The sequence below is a fragment of the Callospermophilus lateralis genome, chromosome 12, assembly GCF_048772815.1.
Source record: "Callospermophilus lateralis isolate mCalLat2 chromosome 12, mCalLat2.hap1, whole genome shotgun sequence".
Taxonomy (NCBI): domain Eukaryota; kingdom Metazoa; phylum Chordata; class Mammalia; order Rodentia; family Sciuridae; genus Callospermophilus; species Callospermophilus lateralis.
In genome coordinates, this window is record NC_135316.1 from 41,759,891 (window position 1) to 41,778,999 (window position 19,109).

The 19,109-nt window shown below is 31.4% G+C and overlaps 1 protein-coding gene across 12 annotated transcripts in view; it reads left to right on the top strand.

Moving 5' to 3' along the window:
• Positions 1 to 19,109, top strand: part of Rbm26 (RNA binding motif protein 26) — a 78,119-nt gene that overhangs the window by 46,729 nt on the left and 12,281 nt on the right. For all 12 annotated transcript variants that reach the window (XM_076872670.2, XM_076872672.2, XM_076872671.2 and 9 more), the window contains 6 exons: positions 2,375 to 2,500; positions 2,947 to 3,021; positions 4,336 to 4,503; positions 5,906 to 6,010; positions 9,179 to 9,379; positions 12,131 to 12,217. In XM_076872670.2, coding sequence (XP_076728785.1) covers positions 2,375 to 2,500; positions 2,947 to 3,021; positions 4,336 to 4,503; positions 5,906 to 6,010; positions 9,179 to 9,379; positions 12,131 to 12,217 — 762 coding nt within the window. The remainder of the gene's footprint in view (positions 1 to 2,374; positions 2,501 to 2,946; positions 3,022 to 4,335; positions 4,504 to 5,905; positions 6,011 to 9,178; positions 9,380 to 12,130; positions 12,218 to 19,109) is intronic.

The following is a 19,109-nucleotide window of genomic DNA, read 5'->3' on the forward strand; positions in this document are numbered from 1 at the left end:
CCCAATTATTTCACTTCTATATGTCTCACACATGAGCTTTTAGGGCATACTTAATACTTTATATCTAAACCATAACAGTGTGGTTGTTTGGAAAGGCCATTGTTTATGATTTTATCTTTTGAAAATATAGATATCTTACTATCTAAACTCTAGATTCAAATAGATTCAGTTAGGGAACCGTGTTTATAATCATAATTCATTATTTCTATGCCACATTTTTTACCTTTCAATACCTCTGCTATTGGGTTGCACTTTACAGTTTTTTTAAAGGAATCTTCTTATTTGTAGTCTTCTGGTTCTTGTCAGATACTTTTATTCACTTTGAAGCAACACTCTTTAGTCTGATATCATATGGTAAGGACACTTTGAAAAGAAGTATTTCCTGTTCACTGAAGTTAAAGAAATGCTAGATAAAATTTATTACATGGATTTCCTTGCTTTGAGGTTTCTCACTGGTTTTGGCATGAGGTGAACATTTGACCCTAGCAAATGAGGTTATGATATTCAATGTTTCCAATTTACTTAGAAATCTTTGGTCACAACTTTTCAACTTGTTATGTATTCTTCATAAAGAAAGAAAGATATACTTGATTAGACCCTGTTTTCAGCATATTATGTTTCTCCCCTTACAAAGTTATTGTCTCTTCTTTGTATAATCAGGGAGTTTGGCATTGTTTGGTGTGGTAAGATAGCAGGGAAGAAATTTTTCTCCAGAGTTATAGAGAATGGTCATCAAAGTTAGACTACAAACTAAAGAGGTCAAATCTGTTTTATATTCTTTTGTAACATCTGAGTATTAGTTTTAATGATTGAAGAAAATTACCGATCAGATTTTGGTATATCAAACATTAAGAACTTTAATTGACAAAAATTATGCTATATAGAGTTAGAGTAATTATATTTCATTTTTATTTGAGAGGCTTATTAGACTTTCTTATACACTTAGAATAGTGATGAGTTTCTAATCATTATGATAAAAGATTAGAAAATGGTCTCCAGTTTGCTGCTACTCCTCTGATATACCCACGTGTTAATGTTTTGGTAGCTAAAAAGTAGGATGATTTTTCTCAGTGATACTCTTCCCTTTGAGTATATGGCTTAATCTTTTTTAGGTCATGAATTCCTTTAAGACTTTAAAATAAGCAATATTTTTTCCTCTGGAAAATTACAGTGTTCCTACACTTGGTTTTATGTTTATTTTTTGTAGCAGTTGTAGATCTACCTGAGGAGATCCCTAGGCTCTTTCCTTAGAACCACCCCAGGGAACTTTTAACTGTTTTGCTTTTGAAAGAAAGAAAAATGTAGCCTAAACACTCTTATTATTTTGAATTAACCCTGTTGTGGAAAAGGTTGTGCTCTTTGACCTATGTCAGTTTAGTTGGGTGCAAAAATGTTTTTTGAGTATTTACCATGTGCCTTGGCACTGTTGTGATAATGTCTGTATCTAGAAGATATAGCAATATACCAAGAAAAAAAATTCCTCTTCAAGGAGAAAATTTTGAGATTTGTAAAGACTTTAGATACGATCAAATTGAATCTTTTCATTTTATAAATGAGTGCACTAAGGCCCAAAAAGGTGTCTCATCTTAGCCGTGGTCGGCCTCACCATTCATGAATTGGTGAGTAAGACTTAGGTACTACAGGGACAAAGAGGAGAAAGACATGATATTTGTTTCAAGGCCTTTATAATATAGACTAGAAGAAAGACACATCAACATATTATCAAGTAATTTTTACTGAGTCCAATGCTAGGTAAAAGTAGCTTGTAGTATTTTTAACCTGATAGCTGGAGGTATAAAATTTCATATAAAGAGAAATGATCAGGACTTTTTGAAAGTCTTGATTGTGTTATGCTGAACCTAAATTGTGTTTAAAGAGAATAAGTTTAAGCAGAGAGAATATTGCTAGCAAAGAAATGGAGAATGAATACATTTATTTCAGAGCTGCAAATTGCAAATGATTGTGTTAAATTGTAACAACATAAGGTTTTTTTCCTGTGCCATGCTTTTGTGTTATTTTTGCTTTAGTCACTATAGATAGTAGTTAATGTATTCTGCAATTAGTATTTTCTGAGCAATGTGGTAATGGCAGTAATTGTTCTTCATTTGATATTTTTGTATGTTTGTCTTTGCTCTCCCCACTCCCTAGAAGTATTTGGTAATTTGAAAATATTTTTATTTAGGGCTTATTCTTCATTCATACTCCTCCTTTTAGATCATCAAATGTGATTTAGTTATTATAAGTATATAATGCATCTAGTTTTAATTTTGCTACATTTTATTAGAAATTAAAGCTCAGTTTCATAGAGGGTAGAACCTAGGAAATTATTAAAGATTTATACTTTTTTTTTAAGAAATTGAATTTGTATCGGTAGGTATTGTCTACATCTACTGGCCTAACAAAAACGGTGTATAATCCAGCTGCTTTGAAGGCTGCACAAAAAGCCTTACTTGTTTCCACCCCTGCAGTTGATAATAATGAAGCACAGAAAAAAAAACAGGTAAGTACATCTAGTATAGTGAACAAAATTTGCATATAAGAAAAGTGTCACAAAATAATATTAAAAGATGTATGTTGGCTGTGGCTGAACTTCTGTGTTCTATAGTGTGGCAGTGAATATTAAATTGTCTCTTAATAGAAGGTTCCTGATTGATCTTTTTTTAAAATATTTATTTATTTATTTTTAGTCATAGTTGGACACAATACCTTCATTCCATTCATTTATTTATATGTGGTGCTGAGGATCGAATACAGGGCCCTGCGCATGCTAGGCGAGCACTCTACCGCTAAGCTACAACCTTTGAAATTTGCACATAGAAGTTTTACATAGCCAAATTTTGCGTATAATTTTTGTTGCCAATCTTTTACAATTATAAACACTTTTCTCCTCGAATTATTTTATCACATTAATAATATTCTAATGATATCTTTGATACCTGACTCTAGGAGGCACTGAAACTGCAGCAGGACGTAAGGAAAAGGAAACAAGAAATTTTAGAAAAGCACATTGAAACACAGAAGGTAAAATGCTAAAGTTAGATTTGGTAAAATGTATTTACAAATGTTATGGTTTTTTGTGAATTTTATCTTAATACTATTTAACTAGTCCTGAGAAACAGATTATAATTGTTAATGATAAAAATGAAATAACTGTAATGATTTTGTCCCATTAATATTATTAATATTTTGTGTTGAGGATGAAGAATAGACATTGAAAGATGGGTGTGGGTTAAACAGAACTATGGTTATCAACATGAAGTTAAAACAATATAGTATTCATTCATCTGTGTTACTGCACAGTAGGTTGATCAAAAGTTAATGAAATGAAAGCTTTATTTCAGTGTTGATTTGTACCTCTTTTTACTGGCTTGGGATCTCTTAGTCCTGTGTTTTGTTGTGCCGTAGCCACATCTAACAATTGAGTGTAATTTAAGTGTAGAATACACACCAAATTTCAAAGATGTAGAAGAAAAAAATTTGATGATGTCTCAATTTTTACCGAAATTTACCATTTTGGATGTATTAGATTAAATGTTATTGAATTCATTTTGCTCATTTTGGGGGGCAGTTTTTCTCTGATTTGTAGCATGTATTTAGTGTCAGTTCTTGATTATGTGTAGGTTGCTATAGGACATTTGAAAATATATAAACCACATTTTAATTAGAAATGTATGTCTTTACTAATTTAAGTTTGAGTATACCTTATAAAGAGAAATCACAGTGCTTTACATTAAAAACTAAAGCCATCTTAACTCATAGAACTTGCAATACTATGCGGTTTCTTTCACCCCATGTTATTTTGCTTATCTTCTTATTTTCTTTGCATGTTAAGGATATCATTCTCAGGGTAACTGATTATTGTTCCCTATGGCAAATAAAAGTAATTGTACGTTGTACCTAGTTTTTCATTATATGAAAGGGGCCATAAAATACATTTTCTGCCCCCCCACCCCAGCTCTCTGACTATATTTAGAGTGAGAATATTTGAAGAAGCATAATAACAAATGAATGAGAAAATGAAATTTATACTATTTCAAGTTGAAAACTTTTCCGGGATTTGAATTAAATTTTTTTTTGGTTGTATGCTTTGAACATATGTTTTAAGAGAGCCAAACAGTAATAAATTTCTTTACAAGGTAAACCAGTAGTAAGACTTGAATGGAGATACAGTTAACATCACCAAATCATTCTTTAGATACTTGGTAGTTGTTAGCTTAGTCATGAATACTAAATTAATAATAGTAGTATTTATTTTTATATTTACTTTGCTGCATTTGTTTACAAATAGTAGTAGGAGCAAATATTCTAAGATTTTTCTGTTTAAAAATTTGCCAGATGTTAATTTCAAAGTTAGAGAAAAATAAAGCAATGAAGTCTGAAGATAAAGCAGAAATAATGAAGACTTTAGAGGTTTTGACAAAAAATATTACCAAGTTGAAAGATGAGGTGAAAGCTACTTCTCCTGGACGTTGTCTTCCAAAAAGTATAAAAACCAAGACTCAGGTATTTAATTTGTATGTACTATTCATATTACTGTTTTATTAAAAAACATTAAACATATCAAGATTCTGTTTTATTTTTAGGTACTGTCCGTTGTTCAGAATCTATCTGATCATTATATGTAACATTCTCTCCCACCCCACCAATAATAAGTAAATAAATACAAATAAGTAAACTCAACTGATCTTTTGAATCCTTTGGCATTTTAGTTGGAAAGTCAGTAATTAGGAAAATAATTATGGAAAAGTTAGCTTGAGGACAAAATAATATATTTACTTGATTGATTGACTAAGGAGATTGAGTTTTATATTATAAGTAGTTGGTGATATAAAAGGTTAATGACAGAAGTAACATTCTATCAGTACCATACTGAATGGATTGATTGGAAAAGGGAAAATTCAGTGAGCAAGATTTGATTAAAGTATTTATATTTGGTATGTGTGTAGTATATATATGTCTACAATCATCATACTGGTATTTCTAATCCAACACCACATGGTTCCCTTTTTCATTTTCTATATTTTATCCCCTATTTCTGTAGTGATGACTTGGTTTTATTATACTAATTTATTGTTTATTGACAATTCTGAATCTGTAATACTTTCAAAACAGTTCCAAAATTGTTACAACAATAATGCTTCTAACAACTAACTAAAGTAATATAAAATTTTGAATATGTTTGCTTTCTTTGCAGAATCTATGTATTCTACTCAGGGTAGCATTAGAAGTATGGTCTAGTTTACTTTTCTTCCTTGTATATACTGTGTTGTGAATTTGACAGGTTTATTTCTGATTTTATTTAGTTTTGGATCCCCTCTCCCTGGCCCTATTCTTGTTGATTTAGTATTATTTTTTAACAAGTAAACGAGTGACATTGTTCAGAAGCCAAACTGCATAGAAAGGTACACATAGAAGACTCATTCCTAGCAGTATCATTCGTTTCTGGTTTATTCTTCTAACACATAAAATACACACACACCTCTACCCCTACATGTATGTGTTTTTGTCTAAAACACCCAAACGTGTGTGTTTGTGTGTGTATTCTTACCTACATAAAAGCATACTATATATTGTTTATTAGCACCTTGACTTTTTTTTTTGTTTTCTTTTCACAGTTACTTTCTGAAAATACTACATATCAATCCATAGAAATCTCACTCTGGCTGTAGTACAGAAAGTTAATTGTAGGGAAATTTGTAGAATTAGCAACAAGTGAGGAAACCCTTGCAGTATTTTTAACCAGATGTGGTCCATGGCTTGGTCTGGAGTATTATTAGTAATAGAGATAGGAAAGAAATGTATGGATTAAATGGAAAATATGTAGAAGTTCATTGTTTTTTTTTTTAAGTTTAGTATACATGCAGGATATTAGTTATTATTAACTAAAATATTTATTTTTTTTTAGATGCAGAAAGAATTACTTGACACAGAATTGGATTTATATAAGAAGATGCAAGCTGGGGAAGAAGTCACTGAACTTAGGAGAAAGTATACAGAATTACAGCTGGAAGTATGTTTTATCACAGCTACACAGTATACTTAAAATAAGCAGTTGTAGTTGTAGTGGTTAACTGAAAATAATATGTCCTTCATCTAGTCAACAATTATTGACTGCCATATGTTTTGGTATATTAAAATGGAGAGGAAAGAGGACAACAGGTTTTTTCAAAACTATTATAGAAAAATGTTATTTAATGAGGTGAGGCAGTGGTTCTACCTATATGCTCAGATTTCTTCATTTCTAGTGAATTTTATTTCTTTTTGGTCTTTCTTTTTCCCTAGGACTAAGAACTATTAAAGGCTTTTCAGACATTCTTGTGGAGATATTCTTTTCTATATAGGCATATTAACTTGCTCTAAAGGTCCTACTTCTAGTGGTAGAACTGTACTGAAAAACATGCTTGCTTAAGTTTTGCCTATAGATGGTGCTGTGGATGTTTTAAAAGAGAAAATAAACCACTTTCTTGTAATAAAGTTACATAGGGTTATTTTTTGGAGTGGGGGCTACTGGGGATTAAACCCAGGGCCTTGCACATGCTGGACAAGCACTCTACCACTGAGCTACATCCTCAGCCCAATTATATGGTTTGTTTTGAAAAACCCCTAGCAAAATTGATCGCAATTATATGACATAATAAGTTTTAATATTTTCCCCAGAAATGTTTAAAAACTAGAATTACATTCTAATGTATGGAAAGAGTCATTAATATGTTGTTTACAGGTTTATTTTCATCATTTGACAGTTTAAATTTTTCTTGTTTTAGGTTATTTTGATTAATCTGAGTATAATGCTGTTTTCAGTTTCTTGGCAATGTCGTCACTTTTGTTTTTATATTTGTTTCAGTGTAGTAGAAATCTATTGAGTACTACTGTGTAGGTATTAAAGACTTACAGCAGCTACCAGAGTTGTCTTAAAAGCCGTATTTTGTCAAGAGTTAGAGGAAACTATAGGATTGTTTTAAACATGCAGACATTTGCATTCTCTAGGGACTTGATCATGTCCTACCCAGGATAATTTTAAATAAGTTTTATGTTAAAAATATTATATGTTATAGAAATTGTGTTGTCCCCGTTCATGCTAGTGTTGGTGGCATGAATGTATTAACCTGACTATATGGTTTCTTAGAGGCTTTTAATTTGTGAATCTTGAAATACAATTAAAAATTCATGTTTACTCAAATTTATTTTTCAAGGAGCATCTTGAGATGTATTCCTTGGAGCATACTTTAGGATATTGCTGTAACATCTATCACCTCACATACTTTTTTTAGGAAAATAGAACCTTTAAAATCTGTTCTTAGAAGTATATAATACATTATCATCAATTATAGTCACCATGCTGTGCAAGATACTCAAAACAACTTCTTCCTGTCTAACTGAAACTTTGTACTCTTTGATCAACATCTCCCCATTCTCCATGCCACTACAGGCTTTGGTTAACCATGGTTCTGCTTTTATGAGTTTGGGGTTTTTTTAGATTCTATATATAAATGAAATTATACTATATTTGTCTTTCTATGCATGACTTATATCACTTAACATTATTATTTGGATTTTAGGTGATTATTTTGGCTAATGTTAAGATTAACTGCCTTGAGATGAAGAAACTAAAATATTTACACTAATAGAGGTTTGACAGTTGTGCCTGCTTGTCATTTCCACTTGAATGTCTAATATCCTCATCAGTAAATTCAGAATTGTGCTTCTCTTGCTCCTAAACCCCATTTATACAGTTACCCAAATTAGAAGTATAGGAGTCTTTATTGATTCCTCCCTTTCCTTCAATGTCCATATCCATTTAATTATCCAGTTTTACTTCCATATTTAAATGTTTATTCTTCTCTCTCTTCCTTGCTGATACTACTATAGTGACATACTGATTTCCCAGCTCATTCTTTGTTCTACTATATTCCTAAAATCTAGCTATAATTTCATTTTTAATGCTGAATTGATTACATTACTCTATTTTACTGCTTAAATTCTTAATAGATTTTTATGGTCTGAGATAAAAATAAAACTCCTTAACCTGATCACTAATTCAGCTGATCCTGATCCCTGGATGCAGCTGCACTGAATTTTATCTATTTGGAAAACAGGGTTCCTTTCAGCTTTGGTGCCTTTTCTTGTATTGAAACTCCTGTGTCGCACTTGCATTTTTTTTCTTTGTACTTAATATTTGTTCAATGAATCAATCTGCCAGCTACTGTTGAAGGTGCTGAGGGTAAAGCAGGGAATTAAAAATCACCTTCAAGAAACTTCATCATAGGTGGTTGCTCACTGCAGATCTTTAAAGTTCTGTTCAAATATTTAAAGTACTTCATCACTTTTTAAGTCACTTTTCATTAATATAACTAGATAACTTAGTTGTTTGATGTCTCTTCATTCCTCTTAAGTTTTGAGCTTGTTGAGGATAAGGACTTGCATAGTGCAAGTGGTTGGTAAATATTTCTGGAATGAAGAAATAATACACTACTCATACAGAGTGTTATGGTAGAATATTAATTAGTATAATACCTTGGCCCTATAATGATGTTAGTAATAAGTGATCAAAATTATGATTTTGAGATAACTATACCTAACTGATCCGTTAGTAATTGACCCATTGAGACAACAGGTTAAGAAATAGAATGTTATATTGAAAATGTATTTTTTGTGTATGTGGATATTATATGTCTGTGTATTAACCTGACTTTTGAAGTAATCTTCAACACTGTATGCCATTTAAGAAATCGCAAATTGCTGATCTTTTTGTACCATATCGTGACAGTTTAGCAAGAATTTAGTAAAAAGAGGCACATTTAGTAATTTCAGAACCTTTAATATAATTTTGTTATCTAAATTCACTTGCTACCCTAAAAGTTTCAATTTAAAACCCTAATTTAAATTATATGATCCTTTTAATAGGACATTATTTGAATATGATGTCAAGCTACATAAAAGTTTGGCTCATCTGCCAGAGTATAACACTTGGCTTATGTTAAGGCAGGTTGAGTGTTTCTAATCTGAAACCCCAAATGCTCCAAAATGGAAAGTTTTGGATTTGTGTTAGTCTATGCAAATATCTCAAAATTTGATAAACTCTGAAATCTGAAATGTTTTCGATCCCAGACATTTTAGATAAAACATATTCAGTGTTTTCTGACTGCGTTGTTTAACCTGAGCGTCTGATCTCTTGTAGGCTGCGAAACGAGGGATTCTTTCATCTGGTCGGGGTAGAGGAATTCATTCAAGAGGTCGAGGTGCCACTCATGGCCGAGGCAGGGGTCGAGGTCGTGGACGAGGAGTGCCTGGTCATGCTGTGGTGGATCATCGTCCTAGAGCATTGGAGATTTCAGCATTTACAGAGAGTGATAGAGAAGATCTTCTTCCTCATTTTGCGGTACTATTTTACTACCCAAGAGAACAGTTACTGATAATCATCATTGTAGATAATCGATAAAATTAAATAAAAAATTATGAAAATGACATGACTAATTTAAACGAGTTGGTCTGAACAAGGATTTGATTAAATCCCTAATACTTTTGTTAATTATTTATAAAATGGGAACTCTAGTATTTTTAAATTATCTTGAAGGAATGTTAAAATTCTTACATTAGGAGGACTTCAGGTGTTATGAAATGAATGATTTAAACTTTGTTGTTTCAGACAAAGACATCCTATAGTTTGTTTTGTTTGTTTATTCTTCATGTTCTGCCGCACCAGGCCCTGTAATTTAGTTTTGATATTTACTTACAAGGAAAATTTAACACGTTACATGAGCCATAGCAAATTTTTTTCTGAATGGAATTTTCTTTGTTAATATTGTATTCTTGATCAAACTAGTAAGAACTGAAAGAGGCAAAATTTTGATATGATCTTAAATTTCCTTAGTTACTTAAAAGAGTTTTATACAATGGTAATAGATAAATTAAAAGAAAGGAAAAGGAGATTCTAGTCCCTGCTAATCCTTTATTTAACTTAAACTTTCTGGAATTCATTAGTCTCATGTGTAGAATGGAGATTTTACCCACCTTTGTGCTTCTTAATCTTAAATGTTGTGATTCTTAGTGGTATCCCAATAATTATTTACTAAATATCAGTTTTACTAAACATTATAGAGTAACCAGTGCTTATCCTCAAGGATTTTATATGTATTGATTAATATAAACCACTTAAAGTGTGAACATAATATAGATTCAGGCAATTTATTAAACACTGTAAGTACTGGCATATAATGGAAAATAATGTAAAGTTAATCAGGGGGTTGGGGTTGTGGCTCAGTGGTAGAACACTTGACTAGCACAACAAGGCACTGGGTTCGATCCTGAGCACCACATAAAGATAAATTTTAAAAAATATTGAAAAAAGACAATCAGGTAGTAGAACTGAAGCTTAGATATTGAAGGATAGGTCAACTTGCATATAGTTATACTATGATTTTTTTTTTAACCTTTTGAAAATTTAGATTTAAGTATTGATAGTCATGTTCCTGCCTTGAAGCAACTAACATATTTTGTCAGGACATAAAAGAAATGGTGTATGTTTAAGAAATAACTGGGATGATTAATATTTAAGGATGAGGAGTCTGGAAAGTCCTGTGCTTGATGGAGTCAAAGGGATAAGGAAAGGAATCAGAGAACTAGAAAGGAATTTGGAGATAATATAACCACATTTTTCCTGGCTATGTACATCACTTTCATACCTTCCACAAGGGAAATGAGATCCAGATAACTTAAGTGTCTTGCATATAGTTATATAGCTAATTAGGAAACTAGCAATGAATATGCTAAAATAATCCAAACAAGCAATTTCAGTTTATTATGATTGTGTTTTGCTGAGACTAAGATGATTTTGCTTTGAGAAATATTCAAAATCCCTAAATGGAATTTTTTTCATATCCTTGGAGAGACTTGAATTCTACTCAAAAGTTAGTGATATTTCACATTACAAATTACCAATCTTACATAGAAATACAGGTCTAAAGTTGAACTTTTCCATCATAACTTGTGTAACTGAAACACATGAGATATATCAGAAGAAGAAAAAAAGCCAATATTAATCAAAGGACCATTGGCTATATTGCACATTTTGATTTTGACTAACAGACTACTTTCTTTAATTTATCTGCTGAGACCAGTAATAATGGAGATAAAAATCATTGCTAAAACTTAGAGCATTTATTTTATAGCATGTATTATTCTGTATGCTTTAAAAAACAATTCATTATATTAGGAGTTATTTGAATCACCCTTTGTTATGCTCATTTTTGAGATGAGGAAGATGAAACATGAAGAGATGAAGTAACTTGTTCAGGTTTACACAGTAACTAGTAGAACTGGTTTCTGAGTAGCTCTACTGTTCATTCTCTTATGCTCTACAGAATTTGTGTGTGTGTGTATATGTGTGCACGCGTACACACACGTGCACACACGTGTATGATTAATGAAATTATGATTATAGTTTTAGTTAGGGGTGAGAACTTAATATATAAGGAACCTAAATTTTATATAATAAAAGTTACTCCTATATATGGTAAAAAAAATTCCACAAACGAAAAATAGGCAGAATATAGTGTGCTTAACTTTTAAATGTCTTGTAAGAGGGTGTGGGATAACAGAATGTATAGTAAGTGAAAACATGGTTAGTTGGAGTGTTAAACTTTCTAATCAGAAGACCAGGATTCGCATCTTAGTATTTGACTTAATTACTTTCAGAAGATTACTTAAATTCTCTGAATCTTTTTTACCCCCATTTATTGGGATTGATACAAAAAAATCATAGTATTTTGATTATCCAGTATGCTGTTTTAAGAACAAATATAGCATGTTCTGGGCTTGGAGTAGTAAGTATAAGAGGAAGGTCAGTTAGGGAACTCAGACTTTGACCATTGTTACTTCATTTAAAGAATAATATCCCTCAAGTCTGTTCACAAATTCTGGAAAGTGTGGAATTGGAAGTGAGATTGGAAGATAGGGCTACCCTTTATCTTATAATACCAAGTACTAAAATAAATTATTCACCATTCTTTTCTATTAACCAGTATGAATTGTTATGTATTCTGGGTGATATATATGTTTTTAATGTCATTGGAATTGTGGATGCTCCAGAATATTTATTTGGTGAAAATACTTTTTTCTTTTTAATTTAAAGCAATATGGTGAAATTGAAGATTGTCAGATTGATGACTCTTCACTTCATGCAGTAATTACATTCAAGACAAGAGCAGAAGCAGAAGCAGTAAGTATTAAAAGTAATTTATCAAAAATTTAGATTTAATTGATTAATAATTTTTAAGGTTTAATATAATGAATGTTTAAATTTAATGAATAAATATGTTTGGCAATAGGTAGCATATTTGAAGTGGAACTCATGCTATAAGAAATGTCCTAAAGCAGTTAGGCAAGTCTGCATGTAGCGTTATACAATTAGAAGATATATACATACACGTACATGCATACATATATGTAGAGAGAGTGAACGAGTGTATAATAGTCACCAAGTTGAATGTTAAGTTATATTTTTTTAGACATCATGAAATCTTTTCAAATATTTTTTAAGGATACAGATCCTACCCTACTTTCCATTATTATACTTCCTTAACTCTCCCAGAACAAAGTCTGCTTTGACAGAATGAGTTGTAAGGGTTAAGATAGAAGCCCAGAGAATATAATCCTGATGTCTTCCCTTCTTCTTTTTTTTTTAATTTAATTTTTAGTTATAGATGGACACAATACCTTTATTTGTCGAACCCAGTGCCTTGTGTGTGCTAGGCAAGTACTCCATCACTGAACCACAAGCCCAGTCCATGTCTTCCCTTCGTACTTATCTCTCATCTGTTGCTTCCTAGTTTCCAGCAGGCTGAATTCTAAAGTGCCTCTAGCTTAGCATATCCCCAAATAGACTAGTACTTCTTTTTGCTCAAGATATGATATGTAGCTCTAGTTTTTAGAGTACTCTTAGTATAGTTGTTAATGTTGAGTGGTCTTTTCAGAGACTGACCAGAAGTTATCTTCACCTGTAGGAGATTCATAATAGCCTTTTTAGCCCTGTATATTCTTTATGTGGAAGACAACGTAACTATTTTGTCTTTGGCATTACTGAAAACACAAGATAGTTTTCCAGACAGTTATCTGTAAGATGCCTTTTAAAAGTTTTAGGTTGATGGTGATCTAAATAATCAGTTTTGAAAAACCTTCTAACTTGTTTTATTCTGTTTGTATCCCCTGTCAGCACAATGGAACATCACTGAGGGTTAACCTGGTAGGAGTTACTCTCTGGGCATTATAGCAAGTGTTAAGATTGTGAGTCTGCTAAGTCTTAGAAATGTATTCACTGGAACCCTAGAATAATCTAATTTCTGGAGGGGTGTGTAGGGGTGGTTAAGTTAGGGTATTATTTCATAGAATAGGCATCCCTGATCCTTGAGTTTTTATCCTTTAAAATCTAGGGAACTCTCAGGTAGGTTTTGTTTTTGGTTTTGTGGTACTGTGGATTGACCTGTCTGTCATCTATGCTAAGCACACACTCTACCACTAAGTTACACCTAACACTTAAAAATGTAGTTTTGAGTCTTATATCATGTAAAGACCTTTTGTCCAAGTAAAAAGCCATTTATTTATAATTGTGAGAGTTTAAAATTTTCTTTCAAATTTATGTTTTGTTGAAAAATGTAGAACTTTAATCAAGTTTTCTCTGAAAGATATTGGTATGTATAAGCCATGTAATAAGCTTCCCTTTCAAAGTCAGTTTTGGTGACAATTTTAAGTCCATTGATAGGTTGTTTGAGTAACATTTCTTTATGTTTTTCTTATTTTCTAGGAAATAGCAATATTATAAAAACAATGATAATTGTTATTGGACAAGAGGTTAAAAATGATATTACCAAGTTTATAGATTTAGTAAGAACCTGTATAAAAATACCACAATGAATCCTGATAGTCAAAATAATAATGATGATGATGATGATGATGATGATAAAGGGAGATCAGTAGAGTAGAACAAATAATAATAATTTAAAAGGGAGATCAGTAAAGGAGAGCAAGTAGATCAGAGGAAGGCAAGGGGGTAAAGAAAGGGAAGGTATTATGGAATGAAACATGAAAAAGTTGTTATGTATGTGTGTATGTATGAATATGACATTAATGAATCCTATTATTATGTATAATTAGAATGCACAAATAAAATATATATATATATATGTACTAATCACTGAATATTTTCATGGATAAGAAAAAAACTAAAAACCTTTTAAAATAATTTCTGGAAGTTTTGCTCTTGGTAAGCCCTATTGACATACTCCTTTCTTGGATATCGCCTTTTCTACCTTAGATGCTTATTATTTATTTATTTATTTAAATTTAATTCGTTTTTTTTTTTTATTAGCTACATATAACATTACAATGATTTTGGCAATTCATACATTTGAATCATTGGGGTATTTTTATATATTTTTATTTTCCAAACTGAATAACAATTTAAAAGCCAAGAATTAATATATAAGAAAGACGTAAGGACTAAATTATATGAAATTTTAATAAGTAACAGAATAAGTAAGTTTTAGTTACGTATGTCTAGAGAGTGTTACCTGTTCAGTGTAAATACCATTTTAGTTGGATTTTTTAATAGGCTGGAAGAAATAACTCCCATTGCTATGATAAATATTTGGTATTAAGTTATAAAAGTTGTGAAACCATAAACATTTCTTAAGCCAAAAAGTTTCTTAAAAATTTATAACACTCTTTGAAAAGAATAAAAAGGTTGAAGCTGATCATATATAAGCAAAGTACAGATGAGAAAAGTAATTTTGAAATTTCTTGATATTAGGGAACAAAAGTGGTTAGGAATTTGAAAATTAGTGCTTTTGAGGTAGGGGGTGCCATTTTTTTTTTTTTTTTTTTTTTTGCCAGGAAGAATGTTAAAAAATTAAAAAAGATTGTTATGTACTATTGCCATCATATATGTAAGAAATTCTAATACCAAAAATATAAGCAGATGTAAATTCAATATGAAAGATAGACCTTTCCAAGAAAAGAAAATTGTCAGCTTTTGCTAGTGTTTATTTCTAACTGATATTCTTTTCTTATTTTCTGGACCATTGTTGTTGATGAGCAAATGAATTTTTCTTTGTTTTTCAATAAGCCAATAGGTACATAATAGTTCTAGGTGAAAGTACAGGTATAATATAATTGAGTCATTCAGGCATACCTGAAGAGAAAAATTTTCCCCAGGAAAAAAATTGAAGTATTTTAAAGAATATAAGCAGAATACTTTAAATTTTAAGTTTAGGTAGTTATTACACTTCGATTCTGGTTAGTAAGAAAGTGATTACTATTATTTTTTATTTTACTTTCTACTTATCACTGTGCCAGTGTATTCAAGATGAATAAGTACCGAAATAGAATTTAGAAAAAAGTAGACTCATCACATGACTGATTAGATAGAATGTTATTTTTCATACTCTCAATTTTACCAGTATGTTTTTTAGGACACTAGGTTCTTGTTTTCAAAATGAGATGGTGAAGGGAAGGTTCAGTTACTGTCTTAGAAGAATCAGTCCCAAAGATGAAGCCCATGAAACTTAGTATAGTTTTTCATATCAAAAAGAAAGAACCTTGTTCTACACACATATTTTGACACCCATCCCTCAACTTGCAATAGTTGTAAGATTTTACTGATTCAAAACCTGTAAGTTAGGATCTGATATATAGTAAAATCTCTATTAGCCATTATTGTATTATTGTGCTTTTTTTTTTTTTAATATGAGGAGTGATTGGCAAATCAGTGGAACAAGATAAAGGCAAGATGGAGTAAATGTTATCAAAACTCTTATTCTGTAGAACTTCTAAAATTAGAAGTACAGAATTGGATTTGTAGAGAATACAGTATCAATAGTCAGAAGTTGATGAAATTTATTAAGTAAATGGTAAATTTATAGCAAGAACAATGTTAGTAGATAAGAAATGAAATTATATAGAGTATTTTTCATGTGTGCTTTTATTGTCTTAACAATTATTAATGGTATATGAAGGGCACTGTGCTTGCAGAATTAATTAACATTAGGTTTGAAGCTTTGGAGAAAGTGGCTATGTGCCTTGAGTTCCAGAGTTGACGGGATGGAATTCATCGTAGTCATTTAAAGTAACTCCTGCCCCTAAGCACCTATATCTTAGAACAGTTTTTGCCAGTTTCCATAGAACTCTGCTTTAGCACAGTCTCCTATAACAAAGAATTTTCTTGTCAGATAAGCTTGAGAAAGGCTCATTTTGTATAATGCATATGGAACCACAATCTAAAGGACTTGAGAATTGAGAAGGTAAACAAACTTGTCTAATTTTGCATAATCTACCTTTTTTTAATCTACCTTTTTTTAAAATTTCATTCAAAAAATTGTTTTCCAGAAACTTTTTCCATGTAAGACTTGGAACTCATAACTACTTTTCATAGTTTTTTCTTTCTCTTTTGTCAGATGTTCAGCCTTTCTGTTGTGTGTATGCTTGCTTTCCTTTCTACATTGCAATAAGCCTCAAATGAATGTGTGTATGAATAAATAGTGAAAGGACTGGAGGCAAGCCTATGAATAAAATGCTTTAGCTTGAAGACACTTTTTTTAGTAGGTCATAGTATAGAAATTAGAATTGTAAAATGAGTTCCCACAGGCTCATCATTGAGCTTCAGCAATTATCCACTACAGCCAATCTTACATCTCATTCACTACAACAACATTTCCCTCCCTATATTGGAGCTGTGTCATTTCATCTGTTTATATTTCAATGTGTACGTCTCAATAATAGAACTGTAAAAAAAAAAAATAGAATATAATGCTTAAATATGTTATTTCTTAAATAACAAATATCCAATGAGAGCTTAACTTTCCTTGATGTTTTAATAATAATTTTTAAGCATTCCATGGTTACTGATCCATTGTTCTCAGTTATTAATGTTCAAATTGTCCCATTTTTGCCCAATAAACTGTATAAATTGGTTCTTGAATCTTTTTGACAGGATTCTAGTGGTCTAAATAGTGTCCTTGTTTTCTAATTTTAAAAAGGTATTCTTGGCTCACTTTATACTTTTTTTCTTCAGGCATGGAATTTATTATTTTTCTAAGGAACTTTTCTTTTTTTAATTAAACAAAGAAACCACAGTCTGAGTACTAGGGATGCTAAGTATGTTATAGTCACTAATCCTTTTCAGTGATCAAAACTGGGAATAAAAAAATATACATATTATACGTACACGTGTGTACATACATATATGCATACATTAACTTTTAATGCTCTTGCCATAGTATGTATATTACATAATGATTTTACCACTTGTCAAAGACAAAACAGAAAATCATGGTTATGTAGTTTTGTCTTCATTCTTGATACAGCAAGGTATCAAACAGTTTTATCTTGTAAAATGGGTACTCATTCAGTTTGTTTTTTGTTTTGTTTTGAATAAAGACAGTGTCTCACTGTGTTGTATAGGCTGGCCTCAAATATTGGATTGTCCTGCTTCTTCCTCTTGAGAACCTGAGACTACAAGGTTATGATACCATGCCCAGTTTTCATTTCAGTTTAGATTCACTTTCCTTCTATGATTGAAGTTGAGCTGTTTTCACATGCTTAAGTGCTATTTATTTCTATTTCTGTTAACTTAATGCCATTTGCCTATTATTTTGCTGAGTGGTCTGCTGATTTCTCATAATTGATTTTTGTGTATTCTTTATGTTTGTCCCTCTTTTATCAAAGCATACCTATCAATGTCTTCCTTCCCTTGTAGATTCCTGAGACTTCAGACAGTGCCAAACCTTATTTATACTGTACTCCGCCCCCCCCAAACATGAGATAGCTACTGTAGGAGATTTACAATAGTAATTAGAAATAATACAAGTTATGTAAATGTGATTTTTCTTGGAGCAAGTAGTGTATATAGTGTGGATGCTTTGTGGACAAAGGTATAATTCACTTTCCATGTAGAATTGAGATTTCATCATAGTACTCTGAATGGCAATAAATTGTTTATTATCAGGAATTTTCCATTAATATTTTTGGATCAAGTTTGACTGAAACTTTGGAAAGTAAAACCACCGTAAGGTGGGACTGTGTTAGGAAATCAGCTCATAAATTACTATAATGGTGCTTAGAGAGCAAATTCAGGGCCAGACACATTCTAGGCAAATGTACTACCACTGAACTATACCACCATCCCATAAGTTAGATTTTTCTATGTATATATATGGGAGGGGAGAGACAGTGTATAGTGCATATTATTTGTAAAATTTTCTACCATTAATACATCTTTTTATTGCTGTTTTGTATATGGGAAGATTGTTCATCTCTCATTAGCTGTATAAATACCATCTTAATAAATTATCTTTTGATATTTTTGGTTTTTCAAATAGTTTTGTCTTGATCCCTACAGTTAATCCTTTTTAGTATTTGTTGTTAGTACCTTCAGAAAAATGTTAAAAGCATTAGTATCAGTAATATTTCGTCATGAAATGAATGAAAATGCTTTGTTATTTTTAGTACTATGTGTGATGCTGGATTTTTTTTTTTAAGAGAGAGAGAATTTTTTTAATATTTATTTTTTAGTTTTCGGCAGACACAACATCTTTATTTGTATGTGGTGCTGAGGATTGAACCCAGTGTCGCGTGCATGCCAGGCGAGCGCGCTACCGCTTGAGCCACATCCCCAGCCCAATGATGCTGGATTTTTATCTTAAGATAGAATATAAACTTTGCATGTTTTATTAAAAGCTGTAGAGGTTTTTGATCAGAAATGGATTTTTACCATGCCTTTTTTATTTATTAAGCTATGAAGGTCCCCCTCCCTTCCATTTGTATTGCTCCCTAACATTGAACTAACCATTTCTGGTATAAATCTCATTTTTATTTTTCTTTGCTAAATCATTAAAATCTGCTCTTCTCTCTTCCTTTCTCCTCCTCCTTCTACCTTTTCCCCCCCTTTTCTTAGGGAGGTATTAAGGATTGTACTCAGGGAACCTCAGCCACTGAGCCACATCCCAGCCCTGTTTTGTATTTTATTTAGAAACAGGGTCTCACTGAGTTGCTTAGCCCTTCACTTTTGCTGAGTCTGGCTTTAAACTAGTGATCTTCCTGCCTCATACTCTGGGATTATA